The sequence below is a fragment of the Phascolarctos cinereus genome, unplaced genomic scaffold, assembly GCF_003287225.1.
Source record: "Phascolarctos cinereus isolate Bilbo 61053 unplaced genomic scaffold, phaCin_HiC Scaffold_4;HRSCAF=312, whole genome shotgun sequence".
In the NCBI taxonomy this organism is placed as follows: Eukaryota; Metazoa; Chordata; class Mammalia; order Diprotodontia; family Phascolarctidae; genus Phascolarctos; species Phascolarctos cinereus.
Window position 1 is genome coordinate 540,333,153 of NW_027555847.1, and position 21,782 is coordinate 540,354,934.

The 21,782-nt window shown below is 36.1% G+C and overlaps 1 protein-coding gene across 8 annotated transcripts in view; it reads right to left on the reverse strand.

The window, feature by feature from the left end:
* Window positions 1-21,782, reverse strand: part of ZNF516 (zinc finger protein 516) — a 146,935-nt gene that overhangs the window by 84,642 nt on the left and 40,511 nt on the right. For all 8 annotated transcript variants that reach the window (XM_020986934.2, XM_020986932.2, XM_020986942.2 and 5 more), the window contains one exon: window positions 1,092-3,129. In XM_020986934.2, the coding sequence (XP_020842593.1) occupies window positions 1,092-2,994 (1,903 nt within the window). In that variant the 5' untranslated portion in view covers window positions 2,995-3,129. The remainder of the gene's footprint in view (window positions 1-1,091; window positions 3,130-21,782) is intronic.

A 21,782-nucleotide genomic window follows, 5' to 3' on the forward strand; every position in this document is an offset into this window, starting at 1 on the left:
CCTCAGTTTTCCTGACTTAAAAATGGGGGTCATAATCATAAACTTGGCCCTGCCTAGCTTAAAAGTTTTGAGTATCAAATCAACTTATGTATGTGAATGCAATTTGTAAACTATAAAATACTATACAAATATAAAATGCCATTGCCACTTTTTTTTTAATTTGGGAGGAACTACTATTTCTTATTCTTTACTGATAAAGAAAACGGGAACCCATAAGTAGTATAGTGTTCCCAAATAATTTCTGTAGCTACTTAGCTACAGAATATGCCTTCAGAATAAAGGTATATGAATAATATCTATTGCAAAATCTTATTCTTTAAATGGTTGTACTCTGCACAAATAGCCAATGCCAACATCATTTCCACATAGAATTAATAACATATATGTAATATTCACTATGTAACACTCATATGACTATATGAAGGCATGTCAGACTATGTAACTGCATTTTCAGATTTTTTAAATGGCAAAATTCATTACTTGTTTCATTAGTTGAGAACATTATGTAGCTGACAAAGTGGGTAAGTCCAGTTCAATGACTAAAATGCCACTTTCCACTTTTGAAAAATAATTAACTAAAATTGGAAAAAGATGGAGAATAAAGTAGACAAATTGAACCAAAGAACTTTACAATGCTTCTTTAAATATTTAGCTACTACTTGGAAAGTAATCTGTTCCAGTTAACAAGCATTGGACCCAGAGGACTAGTTTAATCCAAGGAGATTAATTATAGCTGCATAAGAGTTTAGAGTTTTTATTTAATGCATCTGTATAAGTTTGAAAGGACAGAGGGAGATAATGATTATGTGTTGAGGGGTTGGGGAAGGGAAATAGTGAGGAAGGGTAGAATATCAAGAAGAAAGGCATGAATCTTTCAAGTGTGAAAGAAGCTGCTCCCTGAGCTTAAGAGTTACAGTTGCCCAGGAGAGAACACCAGCAGAAAAGTGTCACTGAGGGTAATTTATGCAAAAATACACGAGCTAATTAATCAAAAGGAACAGAGAAGTATGCAACAAGAACAAAATACACTTTTGAGGGCATGCATATATTGAGTGGAGGTAACAGAAAATTAAATAAATATGGGGCCTTACCTGGTAATGATTCTGGGGCTCCTTCCTCAAAGCTGTCATCTGCACCCTCCTCTCCCATCCCAGAGGTCAATGAATCTTCAGGAGCTGAGGCAGATCCAGGACTGCTGGGCTGGCTAGTAGAACCTGAGTCCCCTTCACTAGTGGAGCCATATCTTTCTCTCTGTGCCACAGCCCCACTCTCACTGCAGGTTCTGCGATCTTTCCGATGTACCCTGGAATGGAGCACCATTTGGTGGTATGTGCGGAAAATCTTTCCACATTCAAAGCATTCGGTTGATTTATTATTCTGGGTTGCCCGGCGGCTCTGGCGGGAAGATGGTCTATAATCCGTATCGCCCTGAACTACAAAGCAGTTGTCTCCTAGATGTACGCCTCCATTCTTATCCGAGCGCCCTCCTGAAAAAGTCTTCCTCTTGGAATTGCTAGAGGCGTGGGAATCTTGCTCCCGCTTTCGCTTCTCCTGGCTCACAAGGATGTACTCCCTCTTGTCCTTGTCGTAGGTGACATCTGCATCTGCCAAGGTTTCATCCCACCCTCCATACTTCAGGTATTCTGAGGGCTCTGCTACTTTTCCTTTGGTGGCCAACTGCCAAGCCTGGTAACTGTTGACAGGATCCAGCTCGGCTACTCTTTTTCCAGACTGTCCACTTGTAACTTTATCTCCCCCTCCAGATGGTCTCAAATTCAGGCACTGTAAAAAAAACTGCTGCGTTTCAGATGGGTCTAGGCTTCCAGGCACTAACCCTTGGGTTTTGTCTTGGGTCCGGCTCCCTTCCACCTTGCGGTGTACAGCATTATGGACTTTTAAGCTCTCAAGGTTTGTAAACAAGTTGCCACACTTGATGCAAACTTCATAGAGGGACAAGCCAGTAACGATAGTTTCTTCCTGAATCACATTATTGATCGTAGCTATGGGATCCAAATCACTTTTCGGTTTGTTTTTGTTCCCGGTTTTGGGGCCATGAGATTTCATGTGATTTTTGAGAAACCACGGCTCTTTAAATCTCCTGCCACAAATGTGGCATCCATGGTCGAATGAGCCCCTGTGCTTCTTCATGTGAGCTTTAAGGAACCAGGTTTGACTAAATGCCTGACCACAGACTTCACAAGGAAATTCCCCAGGGCTGAGCTCATTCTTGCCATTCTCCACATAGGCCTCCCCATTTGGAATCTGAGCTGTGATATGGTCCTTTTCAATGTGGTTCAGTAAAGTCTCTGCTCTCAAGGTCATATAGTTGCACAGCCTGCATTTGTATGGCTTGTGGACCTGGTGTACATGCTGTTCAAGGTCTTTCTTCCTCTCAAACTTGGTTTTGCAGAAGGTGCACTGGAACGTGGAGACCTTGTCCTCTTCAGCAGCAGGGGCATCAGGCCCCACATCTTTCTTGCTGCTTCTCAGAAGGATCTTGCTGTTGTCCATCTGGGTAGCCCCATTCAGTATCTTGTTGCAGGCTGAAGTGCTCTTGGTGGGACTAGTACACCCATCAAGACCCTCAGACACTCCCATCTCTCCAAGCTGTGCCTCTCCCATCTCGGATTCATGTCCTTGACTCAGAGTTCCCGTACGATGGCTCCGAATGTGAATCTTCAAGTTGCCTTTTTGGGAAGCCCTGTGGTCACAATAAGGACATTTGTATGGCTTCTCCCCAGTGTGCTTTCTCATGTGTTGTGAAAGGGAGCTCTGAAAGGGAAAGCTTTTGCCACAGATACAACAGCTGTGGCACAGGGACCTGTCTCCATCCACTTCATTACTCTTATTTGTTTTGCTGGGACTAGAGGCTCTTCTCAATTCCATTTCTGCCTCTCTGTTGCGATCCATCTGTACTACTGCACCATTAGCTGTGAAGGGGAAAGGGGCAGGCTTTTGTCCAATAGTTGCAGGTAGAGTTGTGCTTTGGATCATGCAGTCTTGAAGAGCAATTGTTTTATCTCTTCTTTTTCAAGTGATATTTCCCCTCTCCAAAGGCAAAAGATGTTCCCAGTATGACTGTATTCAGGCATGTTCTAAGCGAACCACATAGAGGATGGCAATAAGCACCTGAAATAGGAAAAGCACATGAAAACTAATGTAAACTGTTTCAAATGTAAATAAGTATGCTTCATATTCAATGGCCAGCCCTCTAATTTCCCCTAATTCAAAAATATTATTCCACTTCTTAAAAAAAAAAAAAGCAAACTCATGCAAACAAAATCAAACATATGTCCATTCAAACATTTGTTTCCCTTAAAGAAAATGAATGAGTTATTCACAGATTACACACAATAATCATCATTAAAAACTTATCACCTCTAAGCAAGTGGTAGGGCAATAAGGAAAGTTGCCTCTGTGAGAAAAATCTAGGCTACCAGTCAGAATATGTATATGATAATGAGAAGGGGGGGAAAAAAAGATGGGCAGAAAAGCTGGGAGGAAGGAAGACAAAAAAGGGGAGGAGGGGGAAGACAGACACTGGACCTGGAGTCAGAGAACTCTGTTTTGAGATCAAGCTATATCATTTACTAAGAGAAGCTAGGTAGTGCAGTAGAGTGCTGGGCCTTGAGTCAGGAAGGAAGAACCGGGTTCAGATTTGGCCTCAGATGCTTACTTAAGCTGTGTGACCCTGGTCAAGTCACTTAACCCAGTTTGCCACAGATTCCTCCTCTGTAAAATGAGCTGGAGAAGTAAATGGCAAACCACTCCAGTATCTTTGCCAAGAAAACTCCAAATTCAGACACGAACGACTGAAACAACTGAACAGCAACAAATAACATTTACTAGTTCTGTAACTGGGTAGGTTACTCAAACTGTTTATGTGCTTCAAAATCCTCATCTTTAAAATGGATATAATACTTCCACTGCCTACCTCAAAGATTTCTGAGACTTAAAAGAGATAATGCATGTGAACTTCAACATATTACATCAACTATAATTACTATTATTAAAATAGAGAGAGGAGGAAGATGGGAACAGAAACAATTTATATGATAAAATTGCACAATAAATTTGCTAGTGCATTGCAAATGTAAAGTATAATTATTCTATAGAGTAAGGTAATGAGGTAGCCTAGCAAAGCAGAACAAATCAAGAGAGACCTGAGTTCAGATCCAGGTTCTGACTCTTACTGAAAGTGTGAACACTGGCAAGTCACTTAACCACTTTAAGCCTCAGATTTCTGGCTTGTTGGAAAAGAAATAGTAATACTTGTAGTAATGACTTCACAAGCTTGTTATGAAGATCAAAAGAGATAATGTATAGAAAAGCATTTTGCAAATTTTAATGTGCTATGTAAATATCAGCTGTTACTTAAAAAAGATGATTGAACTAAATAGAGTCAACATGGTTATCAATTAACCTAACAATAAACACTTACTGATGGCACCACTCTGTGCCAAGGTGCTAAGCACTGCAGATACAAAAAGAAGCAAAAGACAGTCCTTGTCTTCCAGTAGCTTACAATCTAATAAAAGAGTGAACATGTGAAGTCAGGAGGACCTGAGTTCAATTCTGGCCTCAGACCAAACACTTGACACTCACTAGCTATGTGACCCTGGGCAAGTCACTTAACCCCAACAGCCTAAAAATTAAAAAAAAATGTATTTAAAAAAAGAGTGAACATGCAAACAAATACACACAAAGGAAGCTATATGCAGCATAAATAGGAAAATACAGAGGGAAGGCACTGAAATTAAGAAGGGCTGGGGAAGCATCTAGTAAAAGTGAATGGGACAAAGTCTTTACTCTGGTCCTATCTCTGTGACTAACAAAGTACAACCTTGGAGGCAAAATAGTTTAATATAAAGATAAGTGGTTTGGAACTAAGAAGATTCTAGGTCAAACTCCTGGATCTGCTATTGCTTACTAGGTCACTTCATCTCTCTGGGCTTCAGAATTTCTATCTGTAAACAGAGCTGATTGATAAAGTCTCTTCCAACCTTGAGTGTAGATACTTTGGATCATATACAGAAGATGGCCATTTGAAAATAGTATCTTTTTCTCTAAATGACATTCAGAAAAATTGTGGTTCATTCAGAAATCACTATTGAAACATCTGAAAGATGGGTATAAACAATGGGACTATCAATTTGCAATTGAATGAATGATAAGCAGAATAAACCAAACAGTAAATAAGAAAGTCCTTGTAAAATATTCAAATTTTAATAAACCTTACTTAGATAAGTTAGAAAAAAACATAAGAAAGCAATATAAATGTTCCCACTTAGGCAGGGTGTTTATTCTACATTTCTCAAGTCAGAACTAATAGTCTGAATAGCTGTGAATAGCCCTTAATGATTCTCTACATGTGAACAAAACTTCTAAAGATGCAAGTATAAAGCCTACATCTTTAACAGCATATTGTTAAAATGCATATTTTATTAACAAATGTAAAATAAAAACAGTTCACTTACCAAATGCTTATTTAATTGAATCAAATTGACACCAAGAAAATAGTTAATAAAAATGTCTGTGTATCCATGCATATCAAATGACACACTATATGTAAGGTGCTTTACAAACCTTAAAGTGCTATATATAAATGTCAAATGTCATTATTATTACATGGAGTGTTAATTTTATTTAAGAGTGAAAGTTTTCTACAGAGCAGATGGCCTGAAACTGACTTTAAGCCTTTAACATTACTACTTTACTTGATTTAGCGCTTCCTGTTCAGAACATGAGAACAACCTGTAATAAGTTTAATATTCTGATTAAAACAGAAATAGTCTGAGAAAATGTACAACATGTCTTAACAAGATGTCCTAATGGTCAGTTGTTAAGCAATACTGAAATGCAGATGCAAATTTGAGTTTTAAAGTATTGCAATAATCTCAATTATTAAAAACATTGTAACATTATTACATTTAATAACCTCAAAAAACTCAGGCACATATAACAATACATGCATATAAACACACACATACACATATGTATTCAATACATTACAGTGACAAGATCTGTCACTATATGTGACACTCACTAGCTTTTACCATCTGCCTTCCCTTCCCCCACTGCCACCACTCTTTAGCCACCAGAATCGAGAGGGGAGACCATATGTCACCGCTGTAACTAATGAGATAAGAGAAAGAATACTGGTTGATAGCCATGGAGACAACTTGTAACCCACAGCCTTTGGGAGGATGGGCAGGAAGTTTTCCAGAAGTGTCTACTCAGAACTGAGAATTTTAATAGTAGCTGATAACTCTTATTGCCTGCTACTTCTTCCCAATGTTTTAGTCAACATCTTGAATGACAAGAGGCCAGCCAACACTTCTACCTGATTAGTGAGCTCCCTCGGATAACAAAAGATGCAATTCTTCTAAATCTTTCCCTCTACACATGCTACATGCCCTCAAGATAAAGGGGAAACACTTTGGTTTAGAATTTTATTTTTCAATCTTTCCAAGCCCCAAGTAATATTCTCTAGGTTTCCACTATAGAAACATCTTTCTGCCTAAGCGGTAAACTCAATCTACAGTAAAGAACAAAGCAGCTTCATTCAGAATAATGTTTACTTCAGTATATCATGTGAAATTAAGTCAACTTATCATTATAAACACAAGACCAAAGAAAATTACAAGACCTATGGGTACATATTACCAGATGTTTCTGATGCAATAGTCAAGAAAATGATAAAAGAGAATTATTTATTTCATTGCCTGTTTGTTAAATGTGACACGAATACTATTATCAGCATAAACACAAAGCTGAACATTTCCTAAAGATAGCATTTTAAATTACATTTATTTTTACAAAAAGTAATTTTTCTGATAATTTGTTTTAATTGCAATTTATTATTTTACAACCATTTTACCAATAAATGCTTCATTTTAGCTCTTGTCTCTAGGACTAAATGAGCTGCAAAATTTTTTTTTATCCTTGAGACATATCTTCAATTAAATACACTTAACTTTTGAAATGAAACATTTTTAATATCTAAACTAGAGACCTAATCTGATAATCTCACATTGTTAAAAAAGAATCACATAATCTCAAATGGTTGAAGAACCACATGTGCATCAAATATACAAAGGGAACAAACAACTAGCTCCCTGACCCCCAAAATTAGTGTCTCAGAACTAATTTGAGAGGACAGAACTACTGGACACATGGCCTTATTCCATTCAGCATGTAGTTTTAGTCCATGTAACCAAGACGATAAAGTAACCTATTAATAAGACAAGAAGGCAAGGCCTAGGGAGAAAATTCACTCAACCAGTTGGTGATAAATAAGAACCAATACAAATCTTCACCTTAAACTCAAAATGGACTTTTAAGGTAAAAAGGTTGAAAATAAATCATCTGAAATAAGGGTTCTTTGGCTATTCTTTTTTTCTTTTCTTAACCCCAATGCTAAAAAAAAAAATCATATAAATTAACATAATTCAAGAATGAAGTGACCCAAAAGATATATTCATTAAAAACTTTTCTGACTTAATTTGATGCATACATTGTGAAGATTTGTTAGAACTAATTTTTAAATGCCTTTGCTTCTCCCTCCCCACTCATTACAGCAAGAGAAGTTTCTCCCTATTTCTCCTGCATATCATGACAACAGCTAATAATAGTGCTTACACAGAACTTTACGGCATGCAAAGCATTTTATCTCATCTGATTCTCACAACCACCCTGGGAGATACAGGTGCTATTACTTCCCCCATTTAACAGATAAGGAAACTGAGGCAAATGGAAAAATTAAGTTTCTTTTGCATACAGCTAGTATCTGAGGCCAGATTTAACTCAGTACTTCTGATTCCAAGTCCAATTCTCTATCCACTATGCCACTGCTCCTAGCATCCAATGATACATATAATGAAAATCATTTGAAATTAAATAATAAGAGTAAAAATATCAAGGCATTTTTTACTTGTGTTCTAGCTGCTTCATATATCTCATTTTCGTCATCTATCAAAATGGGGCTAATGTATAATCTGTCTCAGAGCAATGTTATGGAGCTTAAAGACAGGTCAATTACATAATGGAAAGAGCTAGGCTTGGAGTCAAAGGATATTCAAACCTCAGCTCTATCCACCACTAACTGTGTGACCCTAGGAAAGTCATTTGCCACTTAAACCTCTGAGGGCTACAGGTTTCTCATCTGTAAAATATATATACAACTATACAACCAGTAAGGTAGTATACATTCCAGCTCTCAATCTGTAAGTATTTGTACTATCCACCTCACATTGTTGTCCTGATGCTCAGGTGAACTAATGGAGAGAAAGATTGCTATTTTATAATGAAGGGCTGAATGAATATGATATTGTAACGGATGTAAAAGCACTTTGAAATCTTTAAAATAAAAGTACAGTCATTATTAATTACAATAAATGGAATCACATTAAACACAATTTGTTATTACACAGATTTTATAGAATCATTGATATGTGTGTTGGGAAATAACCTTAGAGATTATCTAGCTCAACTCCCTCACTGAACATGAGGACACTGAGGCCCACAGAAGTTAATTTGGATTGGTTTCAGTTCAAAATTATTTAAAACATAATAACTACAGAGTAAAAGTATATAATAATGCTAGTCTTCCTTTCTCTGCCAATAACATTATAAAATATTTTTATTTGCTATCACAACTCACGAAGTCATTTAGATTCTTGACTAAGTTTCAAAAATTCAGCTTTTGGTCCATAGCTCTGAGATACTACTCTGAAGAGACCTCTATTCCCTTCATGTAGTATGAGTTCCAGACTCTCCAAGAACCCCTAAAAATTAACTAGACATTTTTCTTTTCAGAAGCCCCCAAATTAGGAAATACAATTTTCATTTTATACTATACTCTGCTAGTTTAAAAATTATACCCCCAAACCAGCCTGAGTGCATTTCAAAGGCCAATCCAATTTCTCACGGGGAAGCTTAAATATACTTCTTTATTCTATTTTTTAATATTTTTCTGTAAGATTACTGCCCACCCCTCACCTCTTTCACAGAGCTCACTGATTGCTCCAATCCCTCATCACCATTTGTAAAATCATTCCATTTAGGAAAAATGTTTTTGAAAATTAACATTTAACATAGAAAAATATATAAATGTATAAATGAGAGGGAGTAATAACAGTGACAAAGAGAATGGGCATATTCTGAAAAAAACAGCTTGAAAAGAAAATTCCTGTTGGAAAAAATAGACAAAGTAAGTACCTTCCCAATGGCCACCATGAAAATGGCCAAAATTTTCTTACAAGCCTTACAAAAATGCATCCAAAAATTAATCACCTCTAGCTGACCTAGGTGGATGGATCATCATATCATCAAGACCATTCTTGTTTAATGGGAAGCAGTTAATGTTTAAGACAGGGATGAAGCTTTTTCTTTATAAAGATAAAAAGAATTGTGTTGTTACCAAAACATCAAATTTGCAAATGTTCTCCTAGTACTTAGCCCAACTGAAAGCCTTTATCTGAAAGGTAATAAGCCTTCCTAGTGATCCACATTATCCTACATCCAAACTGGAGTAAAGGTGAGCAGAATTTGGCTTCATCCCTAGGAGGCAATGGTTTACCTCTAAAAAATAACGAAATACCACAAAACTAAATTCTATTTAAATGAACTCCAAGACTTTGGAAAAACTTCCACTTCCCCTTATCAGACATGACAGAGGTATGAGGAATGCATATGGTTATAACTTTTCTTGAAGGTAGTGAACTTACAGGTCTATTAATCTTATAAAACTCATAAACACAAGTTTTCTATACAAACTAGAGTTATGGAAAATAATTACAGCAACTCAAGGGGAAAGGGAGGTAAAAAGGTAGTATTTATATGTTTTAGAATACACAATGACAGTATGTCAACCTATACGCACAAAACAAAGCATAAACCAATTAGAACACATTCTGTCATAATAAATCACAGTTTTGTTATTATTATAACTTTTTTCAAAAGCTGAAAATTGAGAACTTGCCAGACTAAACTGTAGTTTAATTGTTTAGATATGAAAATGGCTTACTGATTACTGTATGAAAATAGATTTCAAATGCTTTTTAAAAATTTTTTTAAATTTCCCTTGAGATCTAATGAACAATTCAGAGTTATTTTTGGAAAACACATTTTTTGTAATTGTGGGAAAAGAAAAAAAAGGCCACATTCAGCAAAGTGAAAATGAAACATGAATTGAAATGCAAAATGGAATACAATAAATTCCCAGATCCAGAGATATATGAGTACAAAAGTTTTAGCAGATTTTGTGAATTTTTTTTTCTTACTAGCCAATATACAACCCCTCCCCTCCATGGAGGAATTAAGTGATCTTTAAAAGATCTGTACTTACATTTACTTCATTTGGGATAGCTATAATTCATAAGTAATGACCTTGGGATAAGCATTAACTTCAAAACCTAGTACAATCCCTAAAGGGTGGGTACTCTATTGGTTTGAGAGAATTAATGCAGTTTCTTAAAGTACCCAGAGGAGCTAGATGGCACAGGGAATAAAGCACAGGACCTGCAATCAGAAAGACATGAGTTTAAATCTGGCCTCAGACACTTAACTAGCTATGTGACCCCGGGCAAGTCATTTGACTGTTTGCCTCAATTTCCTCATTTCTAAAATGAGCTGGAGAAGGAAATGGCAAACCACACCAGAATTTTTGCCAAGAAAACCCCAGATGGGGGTCACAAAAGTCAGACAACAACAGAAACAACCTTAACAACAACAAAGTACCCAACTTGAGAATAACCTTAAGTCTCTTATACTAAAAAGGAAAAAACATTAAATATGTCAGACTCAGAACATTTCGTTACAAGAAGGAAAATGTAATGTGTAGTCAAAGGAGTGTTTACTATTCAAAACAGGAATGTGAACTAGCTGCAAGAGATGTAGAATGTGTAGCAACTCAGACACATTTCAGGTACCATGGAGTTCTAAGTTAGAGGAAGTTAATGTATAGTCCGGTATGGTCTTTCCTATTTTCCTATTTCCTATTTCATTCCTACTTCATTCCAAGGCTGGGTTTTCAAAAAAATGCTGTGTTTAATAAATATTTGGTGGCTAACAAGAAGTGACATAATATTATCTAGATCATTTATAACAGGAAAATGAGGTAGCCTAGTCTTACAACAAGAATAACAGAAAAAAATATATCTACATGTCTACCTATATCTATATTGCCTAGTTGCGGCACATTGGTAAGCATCCTTATGATATTAAAAGAACCTGAAGAAAGTCTTTAACATACAATGGAGGTAATCTATGGGGTACATTAGGGGAAAACTTGAATAAGAATCACACTAGAAAAGACCTAGAGAGCCTAAGTAGCTGGGCTCCCTATGCTATGCTTTCTAGTGAATTATTCCAGTCAATTCATTTTAATAAGCATTTATTATAGGGATTAGTATTGTGCTTGGCCCAGGGAATACAAAGTCAAAATCAAACCTGTCCCCGTCTTCATAGAGCTTACATTCCCCTGGGGGATTATCAAGGTAGCAGGAAACATGAACACAGTAACATAAATGCAAGTAAACTAAAAAGAAATTCGGGGGTGGGAGTGGGGAGGGGAATTACACTAATTACAGGAGGAATCAGGAAAGAACTGATGTAAGAAGTTGCATTTGAGATGAGCTTTGAAGGATTTAGGGATCCCAAGAAGAGGAACTGGGTAGGTCAGAGGACTCTAGGCACCTTGGAGAGCCTGGTTTTATAAAAGCATGACGAAATAAGAGGAAATGTTGAGTCCAGGGACAATTTGTCTGAAACTGAGGTGTATGTACCCACGTACAAGAAAAACTATATGAAATCAGTCTAAAATAATAGGTTGGGGCCTTATTGCTACAGGGTTTAAATTTCAAACAGGGGAATTTGCATTTTATTCCAGACAATAGGGAGCAGCTGAAACTTCTGTAGCAAGGGAGTGAGTGACATGGTCAGAAGTATACATTTGGATTATTAATTTGGCACTTCCGTAAAATGTGGGTTTGAACAGGGAGAGATTGAAAGCAAGAAGACCAATTATGAAGGTACCACAATATACCAGGGGAAACTCAATCAGGGCCTTAACTACGATGTTTACTAAGTGAGTAGAGGGAAGGGGATGAATTAAAAAAAAATGAAGAGGTAGAGCTAGACCAGACTTTTTGCCCTATCCAGGACTTCCTTTTTCTTTTCTTTTTTTTTGGTTTGTTTTTGCTAGGCAATGGGGTTAAGTGACTTGACCAAGGTCACACAGCTAGTAAGTGTCAAGTGTCTGGTCTGAGACCGAATTTGAACTCAGGTCCTCCTGACTGCTGGGCTGGTGCTCTATCCACTGAGCCACCTAGCTGGCCCTCAGGACTTCCTTTTTCCAGTGAAATCCATTTCCCTTTTCAAATGTGAACTATTATTAACCAAACATGACTGAAGTTGAATTTATTTTGTCTCTTACAACATTCTTTTTTAAAGTCTCACTATAGTATCCTTAAAAAAATATTTTTTTAATTTTCTGTTTTCAGTAGATAACAGCTTGCTAATCAGAAAAATATCGTGTACTTTCATAAGGAGAAAGTGAGAGAAGATCTTTTAATAGGAAGAATATTCCTAAATTTGTAGCAAATTCCAACACTGCAGAGTAAATTAGGATTATATGAAAGCGAAATGATTTTATTTATATTCACAGAACCAGCTAAGTTATTAATGCAATCAAAACCCCATTCAGACACTGAACCAGTTTTCATGGAAGGCTAACTTTCTAACATGCTCAATCATTTAGAGTCATCATCACATATATACATCACTATACAACTCTTGAGGTTTGTTTAAAGCTGCCCAAATCGGTACAGCGGGCTGGACAGAGTATAGAAAAGGGCTGCTAGAAAAACAAACATTTCCAGCACAAAAATTTACTTCAGTGTTTTTAGGCCCTTCAAAGTCTGAAGGTAGCAGTAACAATCTTTTTCCATGGAAGTTTTCTATTTGTGTTTTCATTTCTATTACAATAACTGTTCTCTTTCAGCTCTTGTTTTCATTAATGATATAAATATCCTTCTGCTGAAAACTTAACTTTGGATTTCTAGATTACCAGCATGTCAGAAAGTGACTCTGCTTCTCCCCTCTCTGCAGCAGGCTTTCAGATAGATATTAAACTTGCAAGAATTCAGAAAGCAAAGATAAGCTATACACCAGCCTCAAATTCTGGATTGACTGGTCGACTGATTGATTACTTGTGTATGTGAAAGGACACAGTGGAATTTGGTAGGAATATAAAGAGGGAAAGAAAATGCCCTCTATTTAAAAAAAAAGCCTTAAAAACAAAAACAAAAACAAAAATACTTTAAATGTTTGACCGGGACATGTTGCAAAGAGGTAACCTGCTTCAAAAACAGTCAACAACACGCCAACGTCCCTCCCACTGTTTCTTAGGGGTTTCTAAAAAGGCAGTTCTTGTGCCCTGCTGCTATAGGGTATGTTAAGAAACACGTATACCGAGTGGGTAAGGGCCCGATTTTGTGTTTCAGTCTACTGGTCATGTTTGTCCTCTTGGAGACAATGAAATGTACTTTAGTTGTTACACTGTAGTATTATGAGCAATGAATGAAAATACATCATTAACATCCTGAACAAGCTTATCTTACTGCTATGACAAAGGGACTATTCTTTAACCAATGGGAAAAAAATTCCATAACAACAATGAAGAGTTCCTCTCCTGAAAAACCGTTCAGTACAAGATTAACAATTGTAGGCTTATATCCCACAGACTTGGATCCCAAATAGCTACATGAAGTGATGCATTCACTATTGGGAGAGTAAGTACCATTGATGACAAGGCCTTGGGGCTGCTGCAGTTCTCAGACCAATCAATAATACATTATGAACAAACTAAATTCCACTCTAATATGAAGAAATGAAAAAAAGGGGAACCAGAGTCAGCAGCACTCACAAAAAGCTTCCCTGAATACCACTACCATCACAAAAATTACCAAATATTGCCATCCCATGATTTGATTAGTAGCAAATATGTTAAGCTTACAGAATTACCAATAATCTCTATTTCAAAGCAGTTCCAAAAAAGAAATACATTGCACTATTAAACTGAAATTTTTGTTGTAAAGGTGTGCCTGGTCTCATTCAGAAAATAAAATGCAATGAATCAGGACAAAAACATGACACAATTATCATGTTCTTTTTTAAAAAATGCTCTCTTTAAAATATTTTGCAACACAAAATAAAACAAAGCCTTTTACTAAGATGACACTGCCCGAATGTGACTAACTGGTGGTCCATAAGACGGTTAAAGTACTGCAATTGAGCGATGATCTTCTAGGCAAAAATCATCAAAACTGCTTATCTCTTATCATTTTAAAAGTCTATTCAGAAATGATCAGTTTAAGCATCTTTCAACAGTCCCACATCTAGTCATTTTTGCCATCTCAGTTATTTTGCCAAATACAAAGTATTCATCATTTTAATCCAATTTAATTATTAAAAAGTGTCCAAAGAGCTGTTACATGAATGGAGGAGGAGTATTGATGAGGATAAAATGTATATCATCAGAAGCAGACAAAATATGGAAGCAGAACAGAACTTATCAAAAGTTACTAGTATGGATGCTAAGCAGTTTATTACCAAAAGGAAATAGTGAAGCCAAAATGATTAGTGCAGAAGGCTATGTCCTTTTTTCTGATATATAAAGACCAACAGTAAAATCTGACCTCAAAGGAGAATGGAAAAAAAAAACCTCAGATAAATACACAATGTGATTATTGATTAGACCTAGAAAGGCCAAGAAATCAACTGGTGCAGATGTAGAGATATGGTGTTTTGTTTTGCTTTGGGGTTTTTTTATTTTATTTTCACGGTCTTTAGTAATGTGTGCTAGGAAGCCAAAATTGTTATCCTAGAACAGAGATTGTATGTGTGTGTATACTAATATGACTAAAATGCTAATATGACAAAGGGATTCTCATTGAGAATTATGAAAAATAGTTTCAAAATCAAAGGGTAACAGAAAAAAACTTATTTCTCCTTTGCATTCCCAAATTCATGCACATCAATTTATTACACTTCCCAAAATATAGATCAAATAGTACTTTCACCAAACCATTCTTCTCTAAATAATTAGCCTTCATGAAGTTAAGAGAAGATAGGTGAACAAAACCTCTTGTTCTTCCAGCACTTTATATCAGCTAAACTTCTTATTCAAATCAACCTCACTTCTACGACCAGTTCACATAACATGTTTGGATGTACAAGTCTAGCATTCCTGCAGCAAGCACCCAGCAGGGTTACTATAGTTAATGATCTTGTCACTATTTCCATTAAGAACTCCATTTCCAGAGGCTTAGAACTTAGCCATTTTAAATTGCATCTGGTTCAAACTTGGCAGCTTAGATAAAGTCATACAGGCATCGAGAGGTTGATTCACCTCTTACAAAGATAGTTTGCGCATCTTTTAATATGTAGGTCGGCAATCAAAAAATGATTAACATTCACCTTGGTCATTTTTATACCACGTACAAAAATATTAGTACAGAGTCATACAACTTTTTCAGAAGTAGTGTATCAAAGTGGAAAATCATTCAAATAACCGTCAAGGTAAAGGAGAAAAAAAATCAACTCAAATGTCCATTTGAAGGGAAATTTAGAAATGTTGCCATTTCTAAATTGTTACCATGAAACAACAATAAAATGAAATTCTAATCTAGCTTCTAATTGTTTATAAAGTATTAAGTTGGAGTACTGACAAATTCAAGAGTCCATTCACAAAAACAAAACAAAATGCATTCTCCTTATTATTTCAGAGATTAGTTAGCAGGAAAAGAATCAGCATATATCTGAAATTTAAAGGTAAAAACTTATGGCATCCTCCTACTATGTAATGCTCTTTTCCTGAGCACCCATTTTTAAAATTTCAAGGTGTTGGCAGGCAAGACTGGCTGTTTATTACAGGTCTAAATCTATGGTCTTACTATTTTAAACCTGTTCATAACAGGATATTCTATTTTTTCTATATGCACAAAATAATAAAGGGACAAGCTTTGGGCCACATCCCCCTTTCTCCATTCCTTTACCCCAAATCAACATTTCTCTTATCACCATAAAAAAAATGGATTGCAGTTAATTCACATTCTAACATTATTTTCTCCTTTCCAGGTTCTATTTTGCGAGAGGCTAAAAATTCCCACCATCAAATAAAAGAACTGAGCCCTAAAATACAAAGAGAGACAATTATGTGCAGCAAGCCAGAAAGCATTCTGTTAAACATTACCTTCGTAGGTAATGCTGTTTAGCACAGAAAGTCAACCAAAAAGCCTTTATTTAAGGAAGAGCTCACGGTAAAAAAGTATGTAATTAGGCAAGTCAATAATCAGTTTTCTTGAATATTATTTAAACACACACACACACACACACACACACACACACACAAAATGCTTCTGTAAAAATATCCTGAGGTTTAGTGTATTTTGGTAGGGTTGCTCTAAGGCATATCATGTGAGCTGTCATTTAAGATTTTTTTGCTTGCCATATCTAAAAGTTTAATCAATATTTAATGAAGACCAAAATTCTAAATGAATACATCCTCCAAAAATTGTTGCACAGTACATACTGCATACAATGTGTATGATGTGAGCTTGCACACGTCTATTTTTGTCCATGTATATTCTATAACATGACCTAGTTTATCACTAACATGTGTGTATGTATATACATACATATTGTATATACAGTACCTCTGAGAGAGGCTAGATGCCTCAGCAGCTAAAGGAGAGAGAGTGATACATCAGTGAATATTTACAAAGAACAATTCTTGACAAGTACATTATGTAATATCTCTATGGGTTTTATCCTGCATTGTGTTTGGGGGAGGGTGTGGGCAGAGAGAGAAGCCTAATGACTGTGATTTGATACATTATTGAAAGTTCTAGGCTTTCAAGGGATCAAATCATTTTCTCTTTTTCTAAACTGAACCTCCCATCCAACACACACATACACAAATTCCAATTCCCTATAACAGCATTATTCTATTATTCCTCAGATCAGTAAATATGTCACCTACTATCCATTTAAGAAAAACATAAACATTAGATCATCATATGATCTTCCATAAGGGAAATGGATGGAAAATTTTTCGGAATAATAAGGGTATCTTACAAGGCAAGTGTTTCATATAAAAATAAATTTGAAATTTAAACAGGCAAATTTTGAATTTCAAAGCTCTTAGACTCAGTAATCCCCAGGGGGGTGATATCGAACTTGAAATCGAACCTTTCAGCTGTCAGAACAGTCTGGTTTATTTGGGAATAAAGTGTTGCACTATTAATGCAGAACATCACTGTACTATGTCAAACGGGGAGACAAACAGGAGTCAAACCAGTTGTTTACAAACGCTTTCAAGAACCTTATAACTCTGACACTTATTTGGCAGCCATATTTAGTGACTCTTCTTTGGCTACAGCTAATACATATTTGGATGTGTGTGTGTGTATATTATATGTTATATAGTTTTATACACACACACACACACACACACACACACATAATTTAAACTGTAGACATTAAACTCCGGCAATGTTCACCCTCCCTCCCTTTTTAAATTCTATTTTACCCCACCTCTCTTGATTTTTTTTTCTTCTTTGATTTGTTCAGTGCAAATGTTGTGACCAGATGTGCAATGCATTGCTAGGAGACAGATAAAGATCCTGAAAGACTGTAACCAGCACAGGTGGTGTAGAAAAAGACTGTTTACAATAAAGACCATGGAATTAAATGTCTACTTGGAACACTTCTAATAATCCCATGCCATCCCTGCTGCAAAGCAAGGGGGAAAAAAGGAAACTGAGACCCATTCAGATTTTGAGCTTTAACTACTATTAAGCAACAGTCTTCAATAATTAAGGAAAATTGTCTAAATGATACCATTTATCAAAACAATAAAAAATTCATATTTGATGAAAGGTCAAAAGGTCAAATCATCTAGGCATATACCACTGTAAAATTTACATAACAAGATAGGTATTCGAGCAAGAACATGTCACAGATACTCAAATGTGCCTAACTACATACATGTAATGAAAAAGTTTCCATGCCAACTAGTCCAAATTAAAGAAAACTTTTTCTGTTCAGTGAATTAATAAACAAGTATGGAAGAAAGCACAACTCTTGTAACTGTGTTTTATCAAACTGCTATTCAATCAATCCTTTAAATTCATGGAAATGGAGCTCATTGACCAAAAAATCTCTGTTCCCTGTGTCCCCATCCAAAAAATAAAATAAAATAAAGCACACTTCATTTCATTGCTAGTTGCTCTCTTACTCCACAACGAGGACAACAAAAAGGCAGACAGGTACCATGATGCTAGGCAGCGATGGTCAAATGTCATTAAACTCCCTGTTTCCTTGAAAAGTAAGCTTTGTCACTTCAGATAAAGACAGCATTGCTGCCCTCTTCTACATCTCAGGAACCTTGCTAAAGTGAAACAATAGAAGCTCACTTTAGTCCCCACTACCAACCAGATTTCTTTGGCGGCTTAAGCCGCTCAAGCAAAACCTTCTCCTGCCTTTCAGAACCCTGAGGTTGCAGGCAGTCTTACCTATTCATTGACCTTGTACGACAGCAGAATCTGGAATTCTGACTAAGAGTACTAGACAAGAAGAATGAAGCACGTCTGGAATCTAGAACAACTACATGTCAGAATTTGTTCCCCTTTTTTAATCCTTAAAAAAAAAAAACCTGATAACCAGTGGTCATGCACAGCTTCAGAATTAAAGTATAAGATTTCTGCTACTAAATCTCACATAACAAATGTATTCTTTTTACAGGGATTAGCCCACCATCAAATCTTCCTAGCAACTGTAGCTTCTACTTAAAACCTATCCAAACTAAAGCTGCCCAAATAACAACACAGCATGGATGATAATTTTAGGCTAGTATAAATAGTTCCATGTTTCTCAGGCTAGCAATGCTTGATCAGCATATTTCCCATTGAAGACCCACACTCTAACTGTTCTGCTCAGAATTAAAGAGCTGGGTTTGATCTACACCATTAAATCCTTAAACCTGTTATAAAACAAATAAGCATGGATTATTGCATGACTGATTCATCATGGGGTGTTTTCTGATTCTGCTCCTAAATACACAAATACTGTTGGTTTCTCTATTCAAAAGGCAATACTCAAAGCCGATCACAAAACATGCTCACATCAATAGCCTGATGTTCCACTGTTTCAGCAACCTTTCTGCCTCCTCTCTATCTTCCCACATTTGTCTTTTAATGAGTGTGCAAAATTAAATACTCTTTTTCTATGTTTGAGAGTACTCTCAATTTTTCCAAGTCATGTGTAGGTAGGGGCTCTATTATTTTATGAAACTGTAAACCACACACACCCACAAAAGGGGAAAACATGTTTAGCCCACCATCTATTCAATTGTTAAGTTAAATTATTTAGTATACATGAGGATACTTAAGTAATTTTGCAAGACACAATACACAAAGAAAAATCTTTTAATTTTGAACATTGCTAGACAAGGCAAAGCATACTATGGGTGGTGGTAAATCAAATGTTTGCCTAAGTAGCTTGCTTGCAGAACTCTTCTTTCAGGCAAATTATAAATAATCAGTTATAGTATTAGTAAATATTTAAGAGGTTTTTTTTTAACTTTTTAGGACTATAACCACTTACATTTCAGATAAGCACACTCTTTTTACTTCCTTAAGTCATGGTAGTTTTCTCAAAGTCAGTATTTAAATCTCTAAAGGAAGCAATGCTTGCTAAAGAAAAGCCTTCACAGAATTCACAGGAAATCTTTTAAAATTAGAACGAAGGTTAAAAACTTTCTCAAAAGGGTGACAAGCAGGCATTACCACCATTGTGAGGGAGTCTCAAATAAACTTTTTTTTTTACACAAGGAGGTTCTTTTCATAAGAACATGCTGATCCAGTCTTGTAATCTAGTAGGATAATTCCTTTCAGTGTTACTCACTGAAAAGACAACTTCACTTAGGAAACAAATGGAAAATATCATTTTACAGAGATATACTCCATGCTAACCTTCAAGTCCCAGCATATTTTAATTCTATCTATTTGAAAGTATACCCAAGATTATTAGAGAAGTTTAACCTGACATATTAAGTGGAATATGATGGCAGAGTCTTAAAAGCATTTTTTCTTTTTCTCACTGTTTCATATTAACATTTTCTTTAGCTGTATACTCTTGAAGCTGAATATACTTTGCATGAAATTTAGACCTGTAAGTCACTAAAGTAGTGTGTCAAGCGATGCTCTGCATTGCACTAGGTCCACTGCATATAATTCATGTACATTTACTGTGAATGGCACAGTGATTTACCAAGGATTCCAGGTTAACCAACCAACCTTGTTCTATTTAAGTACTGATGCAATCTAATACTATACTGTATGGCCAGATGTCATGTATAACGAAGCTGATTTTGCAGGGGATGACAAAGTTCCAAAACCTGGGGAGGCATGTATTAAGTTTGAGGTTTCTGACATTCTGTGATTTATAGTTCAAAGGGACAAATATTCCCTCTCAGCCCTTAGAGTAAATTGAGACTATCATAATTTTTGAGCCAGAAGACAGATTTGAGTCACAAAGGCATTCATTCATAGAGGGTCACATATAGTCTGGGAGAGGCAAACTAAAGAAAGAGAATGGGAACCTACAAGCAGAAGTGTCTACAGAGGGGAGACAGCATCCCCAGGCCACCTGAGAATTAACAAGTTAGGCCAGAAATAAAGGGTGGTCCAGGTATAACTGATGAAAAAACAACAACAACAACAACTTAGAGATGATACCTAGAGATTATAAGGAAAACATAGGGTGTGGTTAGCCTGTGGCAACTTACCCCTCACCTAATTCCTGTCTTAGACATTATAATATACTCCTCCTACTTCTTTCCCCTCAATATTTCCTAAATTCTGAGTTTTTCCTCAAATATTAAACAGGCCAAGAGTTAGAGATACACAAAAATTTCATTTACAGTAAGAGCCAAAAATCTAAAAGAATCCTCCAGAGTGCTCCAAATTAATGTGATTATATTGATGACTTTTCATCAAATAAATAAATAAATGAATAAAAATAAATGAATAAATGAATAAAAGAAGAAGGGTCCCATAGGCCATTACACATTGCCCCAGACTAAAAATGGAAGCTAATTGTTGTAAAAGGGCATTGATGATTAAATCTCCATAGATAAAGGGGTTAAAGAGGTGAGGAGGCCAGGGTGAAAAGATCACACCCTAAACCACCCTGCAGGGGAACAGACAAAAAAGGCCTGGGAAAGATTCAGCTAGGTCCCATCCTTCAGGCAAAAGAAAGCATAACGGATTGAGTACCAGCAGGCCAGTTCTACCCTTCAAGGTGATACCCACCAGTATTACAAAATACCAGTGAAAGGGCAAATAAGTTTGTATGTTCAAGTAAAGCATATAAATAATGCTGAGCTATAATTTCTACTAAAATAAGGTAAATTGGATTTTTTTTTCACAATCATCTTATCTACCATCTCCCTGCCATAGGGCTCATTTGGAGAGGAAGGGGAGAGGTGTGAGGTATTTTCTTTCTAGAAGTCGTTCATCTACTATTTTTTATGAAGGTGAAATGTTCACAGCAGAAGAACCCAGTACTATATCACAACTGGGCTAAGAAGTGATTAAGTCCCAGGTAATCTACTGGGACCCTCTTTGGGACTCTAAAGAAACAAATGTGGACTAAATCTTCCATTTGGTGGAGTTTAGGTATAAGCTTAGCATCATTGCTTACGTACACTAAAAACA